We start from the raw sequence: 21,753 nt of genomic DNA, 5'->3' as shown, positions 1-21,753 counted from the left end.
TATAAATGGAATCATTCAGTGTTTCTTTGTGTGGCTGGCTCACTTCATTAGCATAATGCCCTCAAGGTTTATTCATATTGTTGTGTGAGAAGATTTCCTTCTTTAAAGCTAATATTCCATTGTAAGTATATATCACATTTTATTAGTCCATTCATCCATCAGTGGACATTTGGTTTGCTTCTACCTCTTGGCTATTGTGAATAATGCTGCAAGGAACATGGGTGTGCAAATATTGTGGTTTCATGTTTTGATTACCTTATTTACTTTTGTATATATCTAAGTTTTTTATCATTACCATAGGGTTTACATATATCCTAAAGTTAACAATTAATATGAATTTATACCAACTTTAATTGCACAAAAACTATTCCTGTGCAGCTCCATTCCCCTTTTATATTATTGATGTCACAAATTAACCTTTCAGTAACATAGATTTATAATTTTATGCATTTATCTTTTAAATCCTAAAGAAATAGATATTATCCTATAGAAATAAAAGTGAAGTTACAAACCAGAATTAAAATAATACTGGCTTTCATATTTGTCCTTCTATTTACCTGAACCACAGATCTTCATATTGACTTGTGACTCTGAGTTACACTCTAGCATTCTTTTATTTCTACATGAAGGACTCCCTTTTGTGGCAGTGAACTCCCTCATCTTTTGTTTCTCTGTGCATGGCTTAATTTCTCCCTCGTCTTTGAAGGATAATTTTGCTGGATCTGTAATTCTCGGTTGATAGGGTTTTTTGTTGTTGTGTTTCAGCTCTTTAAATATATCTCCTTGTTGGGGTGCCTGGGTCTCAGTCGGTTAAGCGGCTGCCTTAAGCGGCTCAGGTCATGATCCCAGAGTCCTGGGATCGAGCCCCGTATCAGACTCCCTGCTCAACGGGAAGCCTGCTTCTCCCTCTCCCACTCCCCCTGCTTGTGTTCCCTCTCTTGCTGTGTGTCTCTCTCTGTGTCAAATACATAAAAGATCTTTAAAAAAAAGATATCTCCTTGTTGTCTTCTGTCCTCAAAGCTTTCTTAGGAGAAATCAGCAAGTAATCTTGTTGATGATCCCTTGTACATGACAAGTTGCTTCTCTCTTGCTGCTTTCAAGATTCTGTCTTTGTCTTTGGTTATTGTTTGATTATAATGCATTTGAGTGAGTCTCTTTGGGTTTGTCCTACTTAGGGTTTTGTTGAGTGTATTAGTTTCATAGGGCCATTGTAACAAAGTACCTTAAATTGGATGGCTTGAACAACAAAAGTTTATGGTCTCACAGTGATGGAGTCTAGAAGTCTAAAATCAAGGTGTTGGCAGGGTTCATTCCTTCTGAGATTTTAGAGGTAAAATCTATTCCATGTCTCTCCTCTAGATTTTGGTGGTATGCTGGCAATCTTTACCACTCATTGACTTCTGTTTCATTACCCCAGTCTCCTCGTCTTTCTTCACATGGCATTTTCTTTGTACTTGTCTGTCTCAGTTTTTTTAGTAAGGACACCAGTCATATGGAATAAAGTCTTAGTGCCTAAGACTTTATTTTACCTTGATAACCTCTGTAAAACCCAATTTTCAAATAAGGTTGCATTCTGAGGTACTTTGGGGTTAGAACTCCAACATATGTTTTGGGGAGGACACTGTTTGCAAAGCAGTCTACTCTCTGCTCTATCAGAAATGCATGTACTTCCCATAGGCCAAATACATTCACCCCATTCCAATCATTACAGCATCAATTCTGAGTCCAAAATCTTATATATAAATATCATCAACCAAAAGTCTCAAATCTCATAGTCTAATGCAAGTACAGGTTAAGACGAGGGTATTACTCAAGCTGGAGCAAAATTCTTCTCTATCTCTGAATATGTGAGACCAGACAAACCTAAAACCTAGCAGGACAAATTCTATTAGATTCTTATGACTTGAGAATCATCTTCATTGGCTGGATGCTCCACCCTCCAGTCCTACTAGAGTGGTGGCCTTGCCCCCTTAGCCCTGAAAGCAGCCTCACCTGTTGGAATTGAGGGGTTGTCCTCATGCTCTGGAACCCAGGAGGCTGCACTTCCTGGAACAGAGGATGAGACAGTCCTGCCTCTCAGGCCTGTGCTCTCTGGGCTCCTGGTGGCAGTGGCAGACACACCAGCCTCTGAACCACCTTCAGGGTCATTATTCCTTTTTCTTGAAAGATAACACATGTTCAGGGCTGATAGCCCTGTCAGCTCACTTCCTCCCTATAAAATCCCACAAGTCCAACAGCCTTCCTTCTTCCCATCTCTGTCCCCTTAAGTTCAAGCTGGTAGTGTTTCTACGAAGATGATTGGATCCACAAGTCACTTGCCCATAATCTCTTCAGCAGTGTCCAACCACACCCTTGGTGTCCTAAGTATACATTCTCATTGTTTACAATATGGATAAACTGAGAATTTTATAAATTCTTCAAGTTCTGGTTCCTTTATGTTTGGCAATTCCTTCTTTATCTCTGTCTTCTCATGTTTTATTATAAACAACAAGGAGAAACCAAGCTGCACATTCAACATTTTGCTTAGAGATCTCCTCAGCTAAATATTAACATTCTACTTTCTGTCCAACAGAACAAAATTCAGCCACTTCTCTACCACTTTATATCAAGGATTTCCTTTCTTCCAGTTTCCAATAACATGTTCCTCATTTCTGTCTGAGATGTCACCAGAAACACCTTTAACATTCATATTTCTACCAAAATTCTTTTCAAGGCAATCTGGACTTTTTCCATTCAAGCACCTCAAAACTTCTCCTCTGCCCATTACCTAATTCCAAAGTCACACACACATCTTAAGTATTTGTTACAGCAACACCCTACTTCTCAAAACCAAAATGTGTATTCATTTCCTGGGACTGCAATAACAAAGTTACACAAATTAAGTGACTTAAAGAACATAAATTTATTGTCCCATAGTTCTGGAATTTAGAAGTGTGAGATCAAGGTATCAGTAGGGTATTTTCCTTCTTAGGACTGTAAGTGATAATCTCTTCCATTCCTTTCTCCTACTTTCTGGTGGTTAGCTGGAAATTTTGGGTGGTCTTTGACTTCTGCTGCATCACCCTAATCTCTGCCTTCATCTTCACATGCATTCTCCTGTGTTTGTCTCTGTACGAAATCATCTCCTTTTAATAACACCAATCATATTAAGGCCTACCCTAATGACCTCATTTTAACTTGATTATCTGTTAAGACTCTGTCTCCAGGGGGTGCCTGGGTAGCTCAGTCATTAAGCGTCTGCCTTCGGCTCAGGTCATTATCCTAGGGTCCTGGAATCAAGCCCCACATTGGGCTCCCTGCTCAGCGGGAAACCTGCTTCTCCCTCTCCCACTCCCCCTGCTTGTGTTCCTGCTCACTCTGTCTCTGTCAAATAAATAAAGTCTTTAAAAATTAAAAAAAAAAAAACTCTCCAAATAAGGTCACATTCTCAGGTTATGACTCCAACATATCCTGGAGATACAAGTCAACTCATAACATTGACCTTTTTGGATTTGTGGATTCGTGTATGTCATCAAATTTGGGCCATTTTCAGCCATTATGTCTTCAAATAATCTTTCAGCTCCTTTCTCTCTCCTTCTGGAACTCCTGTAATGTGTATATTACTATGTCTAATGGTGCCCTTGGTCTCTGTTCAAGTCCCTTAGCCTCTCTTCCCTTCACTCTTTCTTTTCCCCTCTTAATGATTTCAGTTGTCCTATCTTCAAGTTCACTGATCCTTTCTTATGCTTGTTTCAGATATGCTGTTGAATCTCTCTGGTGTATTTTTCACTTCAGTCATTTTACTTTTCAGCTCCAGAATTTGTTTGATTCCTTTTTATAATTTCTGTATCTTTGTTGGTATTTTCATTTTGGTACCTTATTGTTTTCCTGGTTTCCTCTAGTTCTTTATTCTTTGAACATATTTAAGACAGATGTTCTGAAGTCTTTGTCTAGTATGTCCTTTGGGCTTCCTCAAGAGTGGTTTCTGTTTTGTTCCTATGAATGAGCCATATTTTCCTTTTTCTTTGTATTTCTTCTGATTTTTTGTTGAAAACTGGTCATTTGACTATTATAATGTGGTAACTCTGAAAAATAAGATCCCCACCTCCCTGGGATTTGCTGGATTTTCTTATTGTTTAAGACTGCAGTGGTTGGTTAGTTTTGAGACTTTTTCAAACTATTTTTGCAAAGACTGTTCCTTGCATGTGATCACTGAAGTCTCTGTTCCTTTAGCTTGTGTTCAGCAAATGTTTTGACAGAGATTTATCTGAATGCCAGGAGCTTGATTGGGTGTTTCTTGGTTGCTATAAACCTTTGACTTTTCCATAGTTCTGACAAAGTTCATATGGCTTCTCTCTCTTTTTTTTTCCCCCCAGTGTTTCTGTGGGGGAACGAGAGCTTGGAGCTAGTCTGCTATTTTGCTGATGTCATTCCTCTGTTGAATTTTTCACTGTTCACTTTGGATGGAAGAATATGAATAAAACCTACTTAGAAATAAAAATTTTAAAAATTTGAAGTTTTTAAAGTAATTTAAATGAAATAAAAGACAGATTCACAAAATTTCTGCTTGCATTATAATACTTAAAAAAGAAAAACTTCATTTTTTGCCATTTGAAATAGATTTTAAAATATTTTTTAACTTTAAGAATTGGTATTTAGAGAGAGAATCAGACATCCTTGGTGTTTTGGGATTTTTTTTTCTTTTTTTTTTTTTTGGTGGGGGAACAATGTTCTAGGTACTCTAGGAACTTTAAGAACTTAAGTAACCAAATAGTCTTATTTATTAATAAGGGAAATCTCTAGTTTATTCACTGTAGTGTAGTCATTTCACAAACCCTACTGAATTTACTGATTTAAAGAATGATCAATTCACTTTAAAACCATCTGATGGAAGGTTGATGGGAAACTGGACATTCATATGCCAGAGTATTATTAAATGAATTACTTGGTGGATACAAGGGTAAAAACACAGCTGTACAATAGAGGGATCAGAATCATCACCCCAATCTGTAGGTGAATCTTAGCATGTTAATATTGAGTCAGTAAAATATTGTCTTTTGATGTATTGTAACCTAAGTACACTTAAAATGTATTCTGGCCAAGAAAGGTTTGAATCCACCAAACCTATAGATATAACTTCTGGCTTTGGGGAAATTTCAGGAGACAGACTCCACTTAATGAGGGAACAAGCTAAATAATAGCATGAGGATGTAACCATATAAATCCAGAAGATGGGGCATTCTGCAGAAAAATAGCAGTCTCTCTTCAGCAATAAAAAAAAAAAAAAAGAGGACTACACTAGATCCTAAAAGATTTATTGAGATAACTAGATATAATGTGTAGTCTTGAATTTGATACTGGTTTGGGCCAGTTAGGGATATCTAAACATGGTCTAAAAGTACTAATAGGAATACTTACTGAAACAAAAGTGAGAATTGATGGAAAATGCAAATTATCACACTGTAATCAAATTGCAAGTAAGAGATCATCTCATTTTTGTTTTAAAAAATATGGAAAGTTTGTGTGTGTATAAGAAAGGGATCTGGAACAACAAATGTTGGCAAGGATGTGGAGAAAGGAGAACTGTTCCTCTTACACTGTTGGTGGGAATGCAAGCTGGTACAGCCACTCTGAAAAACATTATGGAGTTTCCTCAAGAAGTTAAAAATAGAGCTGAGCTACACTGTGACCCAGCAATTGCACTACTGAGTATTTACCCCAAAGACACAGAGGTAGTGAAAAGAAGGGGCACGTGCACCCCAGTGTTCATAGAAGCAATGTCCACAATAGCCAAACTGTGGAAGGAGCTGAGGTATCCTTTGGCAGATGAATGGATAAAGAACATGTGATTCATATATATAATGGAATATTACTCAGCCATCAGAAAGGATGAATACCTACCATTTGCATCAACATGGATGGAACTGGGGGGTATTATGCTAAGTGAAATAAGCCAAGCAGAAAAAGACCATGCTTGTATGGTTTCACTCATATGTGGAATATAAGAAATAGCGTAGAGGATCATAGGGGAGGGGAGGGAAAACTGAGAAGAAATCAAAGAGGGAGACAAACCATGAGAGACTCTTAACTATAGGATACAAACTGAGGGTTGTAAAAAGGTAGGTGAGTGGGGAGATAACTCACCTACCAGTTACCCAGTGGGGTAACTGGGTGATGGGCATTAAGGAGGGTGTGTGATGGGATGAGCACTGGGTGTTATATGCAACTAATAAATCATTGAACACTACATCAAATACTCATGTACTATATTTTGGCTATAGAATTTAAATTTAAAAAAAGGGATCTGGAAGGATATACACTTAAGATATCTGGGGAAATGTGATTTTTAAAAAATTTTGTTGTGTCCATATTTGCTAATTTTATATACTGCTGTAATAAAATATTTCAAATATAAATCACATTAACAATTGATTTGTCTGAGTCCAGTAATTTTATAAGCCTTATCCTACATGCCACATTTAAATTTTGTTTCTTTGAAACTATAGTGTTTTAATCCCTTTATTTCTTAGATAGAGAGCCTGGATTTTTTATTTTTGCTAAAGACAATTGAGGAGTTCTATAAAAGTGAAGATGGAGAAAATCTGGAAATCCTCTGTCCAGTTCAAGGTCAAGCCTGTGTAGCTAAATTTGAAGATGGCGTTTGGTACCGAGCAAAAGTTATTGGTAGGAAATTGCATTCTATTTCTACAGGGAAATGTTATGCTTAAAAATTGAAGCCATTTGAGTTGGTACACATTAAATCATGGAAGTGATATTATTTGATCTTTGCTCAGTTGTCTTTAAAAAGCTAGTGGTAATGTTGGGAGGTGAATCTCTGAGTCCTTAGATTTTGATTTGACTAGGACTTAACTATTTTTGTTGTTGTTGTTTTCTAATGTCTGCCTTATTTAAAAAGTTAAATGGTGCTAAACAACTTATACTGCACTCCTCAAAGGCAAATATTTTAGGGTTGTCTGGCTGGCTCAGTTGTAAGAGCATGCAACTCTTGATCTCAGGGTTGTGAGTTTGAGCTTCATGTGGGGTGTAGACATTACTTAAAAAATACTTCAAATTCTTTCAGCTATTGCTTTTGGTATTTACTTGTGTTATTTCTTCTATATATGTAATACTTTGTTGATATTTTACTCTTAGATATTATCTATTCTTATTTTTTTATTGTGTTATGTTATCTATTCTTATTATGCTAGATAGCAGTTTTAGATTTCTTCTAGCTCTTTTATGCCCTCCCCACCCCATCCCCATAGCTGTATCACAATTTTAGTTAATCCATATTCAATATAAGTATTTTCACTAAGTCATAAAGAATACTTTATTTCCATTTCAAGTTAATGCATCAAATTTTCTCTTTATTTTCTTTAATTTATGGCTACATTTTCCTAATTGTTCAAAACAATTTTCCACATGATTGACTTTTCAGGTAATGTTAGTTTTTTTTTTTTTTCCTAGCAGTGAAAGCATCCTTCTATCTTCTCCAATTAGACTGCTAGTCGTCTAAGCTTATTAGACTTTTGTTATTCAGGGAATTTATTTCACTTGGCAATATACTTGTTTTCCTGTATTGATCCCTTGTTTTATGGATCCCATGTTTACCTCTTCAGTTTATTCCCCTATTTTTGGGGAGCATCTTCTAATTGTTTGCTCAGAATAAATGGAGGTAAATTTTGAGACCTTTCATGTCTTCTGACTCTACTCTCATACATGATTGATAATTTGGATAAAAAATGTTCTTTAAATTTTATCTCCTGTCCATTTGTTTGTTTTGTCTAAAACTATATCTCCATTCAGAGACTTGAAGAATGATAAGAATGTAATGCCATTAGTACAGTTAAGAATATCCTTCTAGCATGAGAATTCCAGTGGAAGTGTGGAGGGATTCCCTCACCTTCTTAGACTTATGGTAACATGTGTCTTCTCAATTACTTCAGATACCAGTTATCACATGGCCTAGGTTGCTTGAAGTATCTTCTTGAGTACCAGTGTTGTTCCATCTGCTTCCACTTCTGCTAAGGAGCAGAGAATGCCTGTACTTTCTCCATTTTTGAAATATATATACTGTACTACTCTTTAAATTTGAAAATGATGGCAATTATGCATAGGTGTGCTAAGAGAGGCTAAAGTCAACCATGTATTTTGAGTATTTTCAAAAAGGTCAATGTGACAGGTTTTTATTCAAACTTCCACGTGTTTGAACTTTTTAAGGGATTCATTGGTATCCGGTAAAATATAGAGACTAGATTGACATAGAAGTCTGTCTCTGCTTATTTTTCACAATATCCCCCCAAATAATTTTTTTTAATTTCAGTTAAGTATCATCATATGAATGAATCTTTAGTTTGATTATTAAATCTTTTGCCTTCATCACCTGTCTTGACTAACAGTAAACATTTATTAAGTGCATGCTTACTTCGGTGCTTTGCAAATTATTTTAAATAGGTGAATCCTCAAAAAAAAAAAAAGTCTTGTGAGATTGGATTCTATGGGTATGCCAATTTTTACAAATGAAATAATGAGGCTTAGAGAGAAAAGGAACTTGCTCAGAGTAATATTTTAGAAAGAGTGATTAGCTTGCTTAGAGTCACATGGAATTTGACTGGATTCTGACCCAGTCAGTCTTAATGCCTAACTTTTAACTTTTAGGCCACAGCAGCTAGCATTTGATAGCTATGTTGTTATCCTGATTTTGATTGTCTTTTGGATATCTTAAAATTGTTAATTTCTCATTCACCAAATCTGAACAACTATGCCTTATGTTGATTTTTGTAAGTCCACATATGAGAAATATTTTTATATTAAAAAAAGTGTCCTGGGTGGCTCAGTCATTAAGTGTCTGCCTTCGGCTCAGGTCATGATCCCAGGGTCCTGGGATCGAGCCCCGCATTGGGCTCCCTGCTCAGCAGGAAACCTGCTTCTCCCTCTCCCACTCCACCTGCTTGTGTTCCCTCTCTCGCTGTGTGTCTGTCTGTCAAATAAATAAAATCTTTAAAAAAAAAAAGTATTAAGTTTATATGTTGATCATAAAAGTATTCTAACATAGTTGACTGTCAATCTAAATTTTGCTAGATAATTCTGTTTTCTTTCCAAGTCTGTGATTTCTAATTTCATAATTTTTGAAGGATTGCCTGGACATCGTGAAGTTGAAGTTAAATATGTGGACTTTGGCAATACTGCAAAAATAACACTTAAAGAAATGCGTAAAATAAAAGATGAGTTTCTAAATCCCCCAGAGAAGGTAATCTTATTATGAGTCATAGGGTTAGAATCTTACACAAATATGACTATATTTTTAGAAATCATTTTTATCTTAGAATTGCTCTGTTAAACATTTTTGTCTGTAAATAATTTGATACATGGAATCTAGAAAAGAGTTGCTGTCATTACTGTAATTTCCTATATAGCAACCATAAATTGTTAAGATATATGTATATCTTAGCAAATAAGCATTAATTATATATGTATATGTGTATGTATGTTTGTGTCTTTATAAGTATTTACTGGTCTGCAGCTCTTAATGTTATTTTGAAATACCTGTATAATGTGGTAGGAAGATGATGTATCTTGTGGAAAAAAATTTCATCATAGAAGTATTTTTATTGCAATTCCATTTATGTTTAAGTATATATAACATGTCCAAGAGAAAGAGAGAAGTCTGGAAGAATAAGTAAAAAATTATCCTTCTCTTAGAATCTATTCCCCAGAGACAAGGAAGGTTAATGGGGCTTATTTTCTAACTCACATTACACCTAGACATTTGACTTGTTAAACAATATTTTTCATTTTAAAAATGGGTAAAATATTATAGGAAAAACTTGAAAATATAAACAAAAAGGAATCATTTAGAACTATTGAATATTTTTTATAAATATAATTCTAAGATGCATCTTCTGTTTTTAACAATTACAGGATTAGACAAATAGTCCTATAACCTGCTTTTCTCATTTAACAGTATATCATAAGTATCTGTAATTCTTTCAGTAGATGTGTGTTATATCAGTGTCTGAGTGTGCAATAATTCAACCCAATGCTCTATTGATTCCAGTTATGGGTATTTATAAAATATTTTATAAATGCCTTTTGCACATTTATTTTCCAAATATATAATCAGACAGTGTTTTGTACACATATAAAATTTTACTTTAATTCTAAAATAACTAGAAATTTTACTTTTCCTTAATGGTGCAATTTTGTTTGACACAGGCAATTAAATGTAAGCTGGCCTATATTGAACCATGTATAAGGACAATGCAGTGGTCCAAAAAAGCTAAGGAAAAATTTGAAGAAAAGACTCAAGATAAATTTATGACATGTTCAGTCGTTAGTAAGCTATTTCCATTTTTATTTGTTGCTATGTGGTTATATATAATTTTAAATAAGAATAACATTATACTACAACATTTGCCAGATCTTAGAATAAATTCAATGTGTCATCAGTAAGAGTAGTGAGAGAGAACATTTATTGAGAATTAGGTATAATGGATATAGTTGCAGGCTCTAGAGTATAAAATCAGTATAAGACAAAAATTGCCATTAAAAAATCAAGTTATCCCAGGGGTGCCTGGCTGGCTCAGTTGGTGGAGTGTGTGACTCTTGATCTTGGGGTTGTAGGTTCAAGCCCTACATTCGGTGTAGAGATTACTTAAAAATAAAATCTTAAAAAAAAAAAAAAAGTCATCCTGGACATGGCCTCTTGAAAGCCCTAAAGCCAGAAATTAGTTTCTCTTATTTCTGTTACATTTCTGCAAGGGCTCTATCCTGATTTTGGCATGATGAATGCTAATGTTTAATGTGCAGGAAAGTGAGGGGAGGTGGGACATAACTGTTAAATAGTTTTCATATGTTTTTTCATTTCATTTGACTTAAGTGAATTCAACTGTAGGCTCTCCCCATATTTTGAAAAAAAGTTATTTCTTTTTTGGAGTAGTTTGGGTCTAAGATACAGGCTGACCACTAGCTCACAATTTTGTAACCCAGCGTGTTCTGGAAATGAAAAGTTGAGTAGCAAAACCTGATCTGAATTGACATGAAGATATATATAGTCTTTATCTCCTTTATAGTGAATATTCATATATTCCATTTCAGGATAGTAATGTATGTTTGTAGGCTGCTGCCTCAGAATCTGCTGGGGGTATTACAAAATATGCAATATATGTTTTATGTAGCTTTTCTCAATTTGAAGTTCTAAAACCTGTCTGGCCCCAAGGGGTTTAGATGCAGGGGTTAGGGGATGGTGGGAGTCTCTTATTTATCTGGCTGTGTTGGTCTTAATAAGTGTTAGTGCAAGACACACAAGATTATGTTAACTTAGGGTTGATTTATGGGAATTTCCAGGGTAGTTTTTACTGTATCTGTTTGTTCACATTTATCATACTGCCATTAAATGAACCCAACCACCAGAAGAGTGTTAGCTTATGTTACAGTGAGAAGACTGAGTGAGCAGCTTTAGTGATCAGCTGCTCAAGGTTATATAACCAGGAACTGATGGTGTATCAGTGATAATTTATCCATGTTGTTGATATGAGAAATTGTTCTGAAGAAATAATTTCTTCAAAGAGGAATGTGGTTATAGATATTGCATCCTCAGTCAATAACATTTTTATATCAGGCTTCTCTGATGTGAGCAGTAAATTAAGGGCTTCTTAGTCCTTGAGTAATCTCCACTGATTTTGAGCTGACTTTAACCTAGATAATTCTGCTTACCAACTTTGCTTTTGGTATTTTATTCCGATTGGTTTTAGCTCCCCTCCCTCCCGTGGACAACATCAAGACCTGACTTGGTTTCTTTCTTGACTCCTTCTTTTTCTTACTTAATTACTTGTTCTACCAATAACATCCAGACACTAGCCATAACATAGTTATTTTGCTAGATAATTTGAGCAGGGCCTTCTGGCACTCCTTAAATCTAAAAGATCTCACCCCGTTAACCTGCACAATGATGAGATTGAGAGTTTAAGATGTTAATAATAGATGAGAAGGGGAGCCTTCCATTAATATGCATTGTTACCTTATAAAGCAAGGGTTATTTAAATTTTAATTAGCAGAGTAGGGAAGTTGGTAAAGGAACAGAACATACGGAAAGTTGGCCCTGTTGGAATAAAGAACTCTATATATGGGAAATACGAAGTCAAAGAATTAAAAGGAACACAAGACATGGAAAATAAGGAGATGAAAACTGAGGCTCAGCATTGCTTAGTCTTTTATTTTTTAGATGATATATCTGGTCCATTGAAAAGTAGTCAGGAATCATTTTTAGGCTCTTGAAAAAAGTTTTCTAATATTTTTATGACTGGATAATATAAGATGCTGGTAACACTTTATCTTTTTATTTGGAATCATCATTCTGACCTGCAGCTACCAGCTGCTATTATGTAGAAGGTGTAGGTATAAACTGCATTGAAGTGTGCCTTCAGTGCATAGTTTAGTGCACTGAAGTATGTGCTTCCTAAAGAAATTACTCTGTTGTTTATTCAGATGCATATTAGGCAGGTTCTCTGTGCTCTGTACCATAAGTAATTAAACAGGCATATGAGATGTAAACTTTACCCAGTTTAGTTTAAGAAATAGATCTAAATAGATCTACTTGTTTAAGTAACCAATATGTATTCTATTTTTTTTTTTAAAGATTTTATTTATTTATTTGAGACAGAGAGAAGGGGGGAGGTGGGGGGAGAGAGAGAGAGAGAGAGAGAGAGAGAGCACGAGCGCACATGAGAGGGGGGAGGGTCAGAGGGAGAAGCAGACTCCCTGCCGAGCAGGGAACCTGATGCGGGACTCGATCCTGGGACTCCAGGATCATGACCTGAGCCGAAGGCAGTTGCTTAACCAACTGAGCCACCCAGGCGCCCACCAATATGTATTCTAAAAGAAATTAAAAGTTAGATGGTTTGTCCTAAAAACACAAGGATGGGGAAAAAAAAATCCAGATTCCAATCTCTAGTTTGAGGATTCTAGATTGAGTTTTTGTTGTGTTAAACTTTGTGCCATTCTTATAAAAGCTGTAAACTTTCGCAGATAACCACTGGCCTAAATTTCATTCTTTTGTCCTCTGGAACTTGGATGAACTCAGTAAAATAGTTTAAAAGCACATCAGAACACTTCTTCAATGAATATATGTCAATTTATATTTTTCTGAATTTAAAAGCTTTAAACTGCTTTTGATTTGTCATAGAATAGTACACAATAATCTAAAATGAAAATGTTATTAATTTGTATATGCTACAGATAACATAGACAATTGTTTTATCTTTGCAAAATACTACTTTTACCCCTACAGACTTTGATATTATTCAGCAAAAAAACCACACGTGCAAAATGAAATTGTTTACAGCTTTTTTTTTAATTACCTCATTTAGTATGTTTTGCAACATTTCTTTCTTTCCCCAAACTCGTCTTAATGTTTTACAGAAATTCTGGAAGATAATGTGCTCTTAGTTGAGCTTTTCGATTTTCTTGGTGCTCTTGGAATGACTCCTACTAGTATAAATGACCAACTAGTCAAAGAGGGCCTAGCATCTTATGAAGTAGGGTAAGTAGACCTATAAATGTTGGTTAGTTTGTACATAACACTTTATTCACAAGAAGGACAACTGACATATCATTCCCTTTAGGAAATGTGCTTAGGTCATAGTTTTGGGAGTTTTCACCCTGTTCTTGGGTCAAGAAAAATAGGCGGAAAAATAACTGGAGTCGTTAGTTTAATGGGGAGTAGAGTGGCTTTTCCCTCCATCCCTAAGGGACCCTGAAACCAAGAGAATGGCTTTTAGGGATTGAAGGTACTTCTAAGAAAAAGAGAATGGCATCTTATTTCTAGGTGGAGTATCTGCTTTGGCAGCCCTCTGTGCCTATTTGAGAAGAGAATTAGGAAGAGAAGTGGCAGGATAGGGTATTTAGTGGTAGAGTTAGCCCAAATTCCCATTTGGAGAAATGTGAATTCTTTCTGGGTTCAAGTGGTTACTTTGAACAAGAACCAGATTTGAGCCATTGTGCCTAGTACCCAACACAGAGCAGTGGTTGAGCAACCCTGAAGCAAAAGAGCAGGGGATGGTGAGGAGGGGTGAGAGGGTTGGGAGTCAAGACAAAACAATTCTCTGGGTGATAGGCATTGGGGAGGGTATGTGCTATGGTGAGCGCTGTGAATTTTACAAGACTGTTGAATCACGGATCTGTACCTCTGAAGCAAATAATACATTATATGTTGAAAAAAAAAAAAAAGAAGATAGCAGGAGGGGAAGAATGAAGGGGGGGAAATCGGAGGGGGAGACGAACCATGAGAGACGATAGACTCTGACAAACAAACTGAGGGTTCTAGAGGGGAGGGGGATGGGAGGATGGGTTAGCCTGGTGATGGGTATTAAAGAGGGCACGTTCCGCATGAAGCACTGCGTGTTATATGCAAACAATGAATCATGGATCACTACATCAAAAACTAATGATGTATGGTGATTAACATAACATAATAATAATAAAAAAAAAAGACAAAACAATTCTTTCACAATATAGACTTAGGCAGTAGGGTGGCCCTGAAGGGTCTTCTGAAGAATTCCCACATATCGTTCTCAAGAAAGCAAATATTTGGTAACACCCACACATAATGTCTGTCGGAGTAAGCCAGAGAAGCAGAAATCTGCAGTCATGTGCTTAGCATGTAGTCTTGCCTCCCCTCCCTGCCCTAACACTGGAGGACTTTGAAGCTAGAGAGGGCCTGCCCTTTTTCCACTGTAAGCCCTAAGTAAGGGAAGAGAAAGAGATGAGAGGAAACATTTAAATATATTGGACTGAGGGGCACCTGGGTGGCTCAGTTGGTTGTCGGACTTGATTTCAGCTCAGGTCATGATCTCAGGGTTGTGAGATGGAGCCCCACTCGGGCTCTGTGCTGGGCATGGAGCCTGCTTAAGATTCTCTCTCTCCCTCTCTCTCTGCCCTACCCTGCCCTTTCTCTCTCCCTCTCAAAAAAAAAAAATATATATATATACATATATATATGTAATTTCTCTTTTTTTAAAAGTCAGGGTTATTGAGGTGAAACATAATAAAATTCAGCCTTTTACATATATAGTCATATATAACTATTATCACAGTCAAAATACAGAATATTTCTATCACCACAAAAAGTTCTTGTGTACCTCTGTAGTTCTTTCTTGTCCTCCACACCCAAAACTTGACAATTACTGATCTAATTTCTGTTTCTATAATTTTTACTTTTCCACAACTTCTTATAAATGGAGTCATAGTGTATTTTGCCTTTTGTGTCTGGCATCTTTCATTTAGCTTAATGCTTTTGAGATTCATGAATGTTGTTACATGTATCAGTAGTCTTTATTGCTCTCTACTATCCTGTTGTCTGGATGTATTATAATGTTATACATTCCCTAATTGATGAACATTTGAGCTATTTCCAGTTTGAGAGATTTTATGAATAAAGGTGTTGTAAACATTTGCATACAGGTCTTTGTATGTAGACATATGTATGTATTTTCTCTTGAGTAAATACCTAGGAGTGAGATTGCTTCTTATAAGGTAAGTGTTTTTTTTTTCTTTATTTAATCTAATGCCCCACCCACATTATTGCCTTGATAATTTTGGCATAAATCTCAGACACCATATAACTTCATCCATTTAATATTTTGGTATGTAGATCTAAAAGAAAAAGTTTTTTTAAAAAAGTGTGTTTTTTTAACTTTATAAGAAACTGCCACACATTTTCTAAATTGGCTCTACCATCCTGCATTTCCACCAGCAATTTGTGAGAGTTGTATCGTTCTATATCCTTGCCAGCACTTGATTCTATCATTTTGTGTTTACATCAGCCCTTCTAATAGAAATACAGTGTTTTTTGGTAGTAGTTCTAATTTTAACTTAATGACATTAAAGATCTTTTCATATGCTTATTTGCCATCTGTGTCTATTCTTTGGTGAAGTTTCTTTTCAAATGTAAAATCTTCGGTAAAATTGTGTTGCTTATTGTTCTTGAAATGTGAAAGTTCTTTAATATATTCCAGATACAAGTTCTTCATCAGATAATGTGCTTTGCAAATATTGCACATATTTTTTTTCCAAGCTGTGCCTTCTTAACAGTGTCTTTCAAAGAGCAGAAGTTTCTGGTTTTGAAGTCTACTTTGACAGTTTTTTCCTTCACAGTTCAGGCACTTTGTGCTGTAATTAAGAACTCTTCACCTAACTCAAGGTCATAAAGATTTTCTCCTATGTATTCTTCCTAAGTTTTATAGTTTTAGGTTTCATATTTAGGTCTGTCATCTTTTTTATTTTGTTAAATAGACTTTATATTTTGGAGCAGTTTTGGGTTCTCAATACTGAGCAGAAAGCACGGGGATTTCCCACATATTCCTGGCTCTCCCAATAGGCACAGCCTCCCGTACTGTCAACCACCAAAATGGTACATTTGTTAACATCCGTGAAACTACATTGACATATCATAATCATCTGAAGTCCATAATTTACATTAGTGTACATTCTGTGGGTTTTGACTAAATGAATGAGGACATGAATCCACCATTATAATATCAGTGTTTTCACTGCCCTCAAAATCCCTTGTGTTCTGTCTATTCATCCTTCCCTCCCTCGAATCCCTGGGAACCACTGATATTTTTTAGTGTCTCCATAGTTTTTCCTTTTCCAGAATATCATATAATTGGAGTCATACAGTATATAGCCTTTTCAGATTGGCTTATTTCACTTAATATGTGTTTAAGCTCCCCCCTTGTCTTTTTATGGCTTGATAACTCATTTCTAGCACTGAATAATAGTTCATTGCCTGGATGTACCACAGTTTGTCTATCCATTCACCTACTACAGGACATCTTGGTTGCTATCAGGTTTTGGTAATTATGAATAAAGCTTCTATAAACATCCACATGCAGGTTTTTGTGTAGACATAAGTTTTTACCTTCTTTGGGCAAACACCAAGGAGTGTGGTTGCTGGGCTGTATGGTAAGAAGTGTTGTGTAAGAAACTGCCAAACTGTCTTCCAAAGCAGCTGTACCATTTTGCGTTCACACAAGCAATGACTGAGGGGTTCCTGTTGCCCTACGTCCTCATCAGCACTTGGTGGTGTCTGTGTTCCAGATTTTGGTGCTTTGATTATATGTGTAGTGGTAATATCTCATTTTTCGTTTTGTGTTTCTGTGATGACATGTGGAGCATCTTTTCACATGCTTGTTTGCTATCTTTATATCTTTTTTGGTGAGGTTCCTCTTAATGTTCTGGAGCCATTTTTTAAGTGAGTTGCTTTCTTATTTTTGAATTTTAAGTGTTCTTTGTATATTTTGGAAAACAGTGCTTTATGATGTGTGTCTTTTGCAAATATTTTCTCCAAGTGTGTGGCTCTCTCTTCATCCTCTTGAATAGTGTCTTTCGCAGAGCACATGTTTGTAATTTCAATGAAATTCAACTTCTCAGCATTTTCTCTCATGAGTCATGGAATAAAGCTATTTTTAAACTTTAAATTTTTTCCCTTTGTCTTAAGCAGCTTTGGGGAATAAGGCATTTATTAGATGAATATTCCAAAATATCACAACTATCAAGAGCATCAGAGGAAAACAGCAAGCACCCATCACCTCACTTTGATATGCCACTGTTGTAGGGGAGCACTAAAGCTAAAACAGAACTATTCCACAGTAAGCAAAACAGATTCTGTAAAGAAGACCTCTTTGTGACAGTGAAGCAACTTTCTGCAAGAGCAGCTTTCTGTAACATACACAGGGAGCTCTACCAACTTTTAAAATAAAATTTCCCTGCCTTTTGCATCTCTCCATATATATAAATTCAAATATTAAGTGACAATTTTCTCGTTAAAATCATAAATTTAGTGGGCCTTCACCCCCCCCCAAAAAAAGCAAGATAGATGTTAATTAACTAGAAGAGCGGAAGCCTTTCATGATGTGTACTTATATCCAATCACCACAGTGTACACTTTAAATACCTTACAATTTTATATGTCAGTTACACCCCAGCAAGTTGAATTTTTTTTAAATTGGCCATCTAGTGGTAAAGTATGGTCAACATACAGTAGAAGATAATATTCATGTGTTAAACTGTGAGCATGCCCTGAATTTTTCATCAATGTTAATATCTTTACATGGATATATAAGCCATATAATCCAGCTGCTTCTGTTCTAGCCAAAAGTTAAAGGTACAGTTCTTGGCCATAGAAACTTCTATTTCTTTTGAATGACTCTCTAGCCACTAAAGATAGGTGTGATAACATTGAATTCAGAAGGTTTCCATTGCTACAGTTGCGTTTTAATTAAAATCATGAAATATTTTCTTACCTCTCATTTAACCAAACTTTTTTTTTAAAGATTTTATTTGAGAGAGAGAGAATGAGAGAGAGAGAGCACATGAGAGGGGGGAGGGTCAGAGAGCGAAGCAGACTCCCTGCTGATTAGGGAGCCCGATGCGGGACTCGATCCAGGGACTCCAGGATCATGACCTGAGCCGAAGGCAGTCGCTTAACCAACTGAGCCACCCAGGCGCCCTCATTTAACCAAACTTTTAAAAAAAATCAAGGTCATATAGTTTTAACTAAGTTTTTTCCAGTTAACAATTTTATAAGGCATCAGATTTGGGCATATAATCAAAGATGGATGTTTAGTTTTTTTAACCAAAAAATATTAAATACATGTATATGTACTATTTCTCTGGAGAGTCATAAAATTCAAAATTGTAAATTTTGAACCATGTACATATATTACCTTCTCAAAAACTGATAACATTTTTTTAAAGTCTATTAATGTACCACTTCACACACACCAAGATGGCTGTAATAAAAAAAAAAAAAGAATAACGTGTTGGTGAGAATGTAGAGAAATTTGACCCTTGTACATTGTGGGGAAGAATACAAATGGTGAAGTCACTATGGAAAACAGCTTGAAGATTCCTTAAAAACTTAAACATAGAATTACCACATGGCCCAGAAATTCCATTCCTGGGTATATACCCAAAAGAATTGAAAACAGGTACTGAAGTACATATACATATATATATTCATAGGTGGAATCACCCCGTTTGTCTATCAACAGTTGGATAAACAAATTATAGTAGATAGACCTACAATGGAATATTATTCAACCTTTAAAAAGGAATTAAATTTTGGGGTGCCTGGGTAGCTCAGTCTTAGCTGTCTAACTCTTGAATTTTGGCTCAAGTCATGATCTCAGGGTTGTGAGATTGAGACCTGAGTTGGTCTCCACGCTGGGTGTGGAGCCTGCTTAAGATTTTTTCTCTCCTTCTCCCTTTGCACCCCCAAAAATAAATAAAAAATATAAAGGAATTAAATTTTGATATAATATTGATGAACCTTGAAAACTTTATGCTAAGTGAAATAGGCCAAACATGAAAGGTGACATATTGTATGATTCCATTTATATGAAATATCCAAAATAGTTAAATCCACAGAGAATATAGACTGGTGGTTAGTAAGGGTTGAGGGGAGAGGATTATGGGTAGCAATTGCTTTAGGGGGATTTTATTGTGGAGTGATAGAAATGTTTTGGAACTAGATAGAGGTGTAATGGTTGTGCAACACTGAATGTACTAAATGCTCTGGATTGTTCACTTTAAAATACTTTTATGTTATGTGAATCTCATCACTTTTTAAAATATTTTTAAGTCCATTAGCTATAGATTAAACTCAAGCCAGAACAATTTTGAAAACAAAGTTGGAGAACTTCTACTTCCCAATTTCAGAATTTAATATAAAGCTACAACTACCAAGACAGTGTGGTACTAACATAAAGATAGACATATAGATGAATAATTAGAATTGACAGTTGAGAAGTAAATCCTTATATTTATAATTAATTGACTTTTTAAACAAAGGCAGTTCATTGGAAAAAAGGTAGTCTGTTCAACAAATGGTGCTGTGGCAATTGGATATCCACCAGCAAAAAAAGATGAACATAGCCCTTATCTCACACCATACACCAAGCGCACTCAAAAGGGATTATACTTTTAAGAGCTAAAACAAAATTTCTAGGAGAAAACAGGAGGAAATCTTTAGGACTGTAGATTGGGCAAAGATTTCTTAGATATGACACCAGAAGCACAGTTCATAAAAGAAAATTAGTTGATCCTCATCAAAATTCAAAACTAGTGTATTTTGAAAGATACTATTAAGTAAAGGAAAAACAAATAACAGAGTGGGAGAAAGTATTTGCCAGACGTACCCCATAAAGGATTTGTATCTGGAATTCATAGAACTTCTACAACTTAAAACAATTCAACCCCCCCAAAAATGAGCACAAGATATAAGCAGACATTTACCAAAGAAGGTATATAATTGGCTAATAGTACATGAAAAGATGTTTAACATTATTAACCATTAGGGAGATGCAAATTAAAACCACAATGAGATACCATTTCTCACCCACTAGAATAGCTATTACACATAAGACAATTACAGATGTTGGTGAGGATGTGAAGTAACCCTTATTACTGTCAGGGATGTAAATGGTATGGCCTCTTTGGAAAATGGTTTGCAAGTTTCTCAAAAAGTTACACATAAAATTACCACACACCAGCAATTCCACTCCTAGGTATCTATCAGGAGAAATGACAACATGTGTTCGTACACAGACTTAACGAGCAAATACTCATAACATTATTCAGAATAGCCAAAATCTGGAAACTATGTAAATATCCAGTGAGTGGTGAATAGAGAAAATACTATATATTCATATAATTGAATACTATTTAGCCATAAAAAGGAACAAAACACCCATCTACATCATGGATAAACCTCAAATTTTAAGCTAAGAGTTCAGACACAAGAGACTGTATATTGTATGATTCCATCTATATGGTATGCCCAGAAAAGGCAAGTTTATAGATACAAAAAGCTTATTAGGGGGTGCCTGGGGCTAGGGATGAGGAAGAGTCATGGTAAATGGACATAGGGGATCTTTATGGGGAGAGGTGAGAATGTTGTAAAACTAACTTAGGATAGTTACACCATTTGGTAAAGTTAACTAAAAATCATTGAACCATACACTTGAAATGGGCGAACTTTTTTTTGTGGAAAATCTACCTCCATAAAGTTATTACAAGTCCATTAGCTAGTTTTCCCTTTCTATTGTTTGGTTATATAAGCAAGAGATATTTATATGCCTACTTGTTACATTGTAACAAACACTATACCCAGTGATGAATAAGGATGGTTTGTGCCTTCAAGGAGCTTAGAGTATGTAGTAGGAAGGAGAGATGGTCAAGTTTACCTTTCAGTGTGATAAGGATTCTGCTAAGGGTAGTCACAGTATTATGGGATTTTTGGAGGGTTACCACTGGAGATTTCGCTTAAACTGAATTCTGAGTACAACTGGGAGTAAAAGCCTATACACAGGAAAAATATATGTTTAGGTATTGTTAGTATACTCACACAGCTAGTAGACAGGAAAAAAGGTAGTAGTGGCAGGTAAGGTAAGAAATCAAGCTGGAGAGAAATGCAGAGACCAGTTAATTACAGAACCTTGATCACTGAGAAGAAGTAAAAGTACTTTTCAAACACTTCTGTGTGTTTGAACTTTATCACTTCAGGAAGGAGGGTGAGGGGCTATTGAATGATTTTAAACAGAGGACTGAGAGTAGACTTGGGTTTTGGAAAGCTCTCTCTGACTGCAAGTCTTAAAGTATTAGACTAGACATGGGTACTGTAGGCTATTGAAGTTACAGTTACTTGGTGATAGAAAAATGGGTAGATTATGAAACATGATGGAGGTGAATATTGCAAGACCTTGCTACTCATTG

The 21,753-nt window shown here is 35.7% G+C and overlaps 1 protein-coding gene across 6 annotated transcripts in view; it reads left to right on the top strand.

The window, feature by feature from the left end:
- RNF17 (ring finger protein 17) overlaps positions 1-21,753 on the top strand; it is a 140,709-nt gene that overhangs the window by 54,324 nt on the left and 64,632 nt on the right. For all 6 annotated transcript variants that reach the window (XM_073894821.1, XM_025875238.2, XM_073894818.1 and 3 more), the window contains 4 exons: positions 6,510-6,663; positions 9,114-9,229; positions 10,195-10,315; positions 13,399-13,519. In XM_073894821.1, the coding sequence (XP_073750922.1) occupies positions 6,510-6,663; positions 9,114-9,229; positions 10,195-10,315; positions 13,399-13,519 (512 nt within the window). The remainder of the gene's footprint in view (positions 1-6,509; positions 6,664-9,113; positions 9,230-10,194; positions 10,316-13,398; positions 13,520-21,753) is intronic.

This window comes from Callorhinus ursinus, unplaced genomic scaffold, assembly GCF_003265705.2.
Source record: "Callorhinus ursinus isolate GAN/ISIS: 27379988/994484 unplaced genomic scaffold, GSC_fseal_2.0 scaffold7, whole genome shotgun sequence".
Classification (NCBI taxonomy): Eukaryota; Metazoa; Chordata; class Mammalia; order Carnivora; family Otariidae; genus Callorhinus; species Callorhinus ursinus.
Note: the sequence above shows the minus strand (reverse complement) of the source record. Positions and strands in the feature narration are given on the sequence as shown.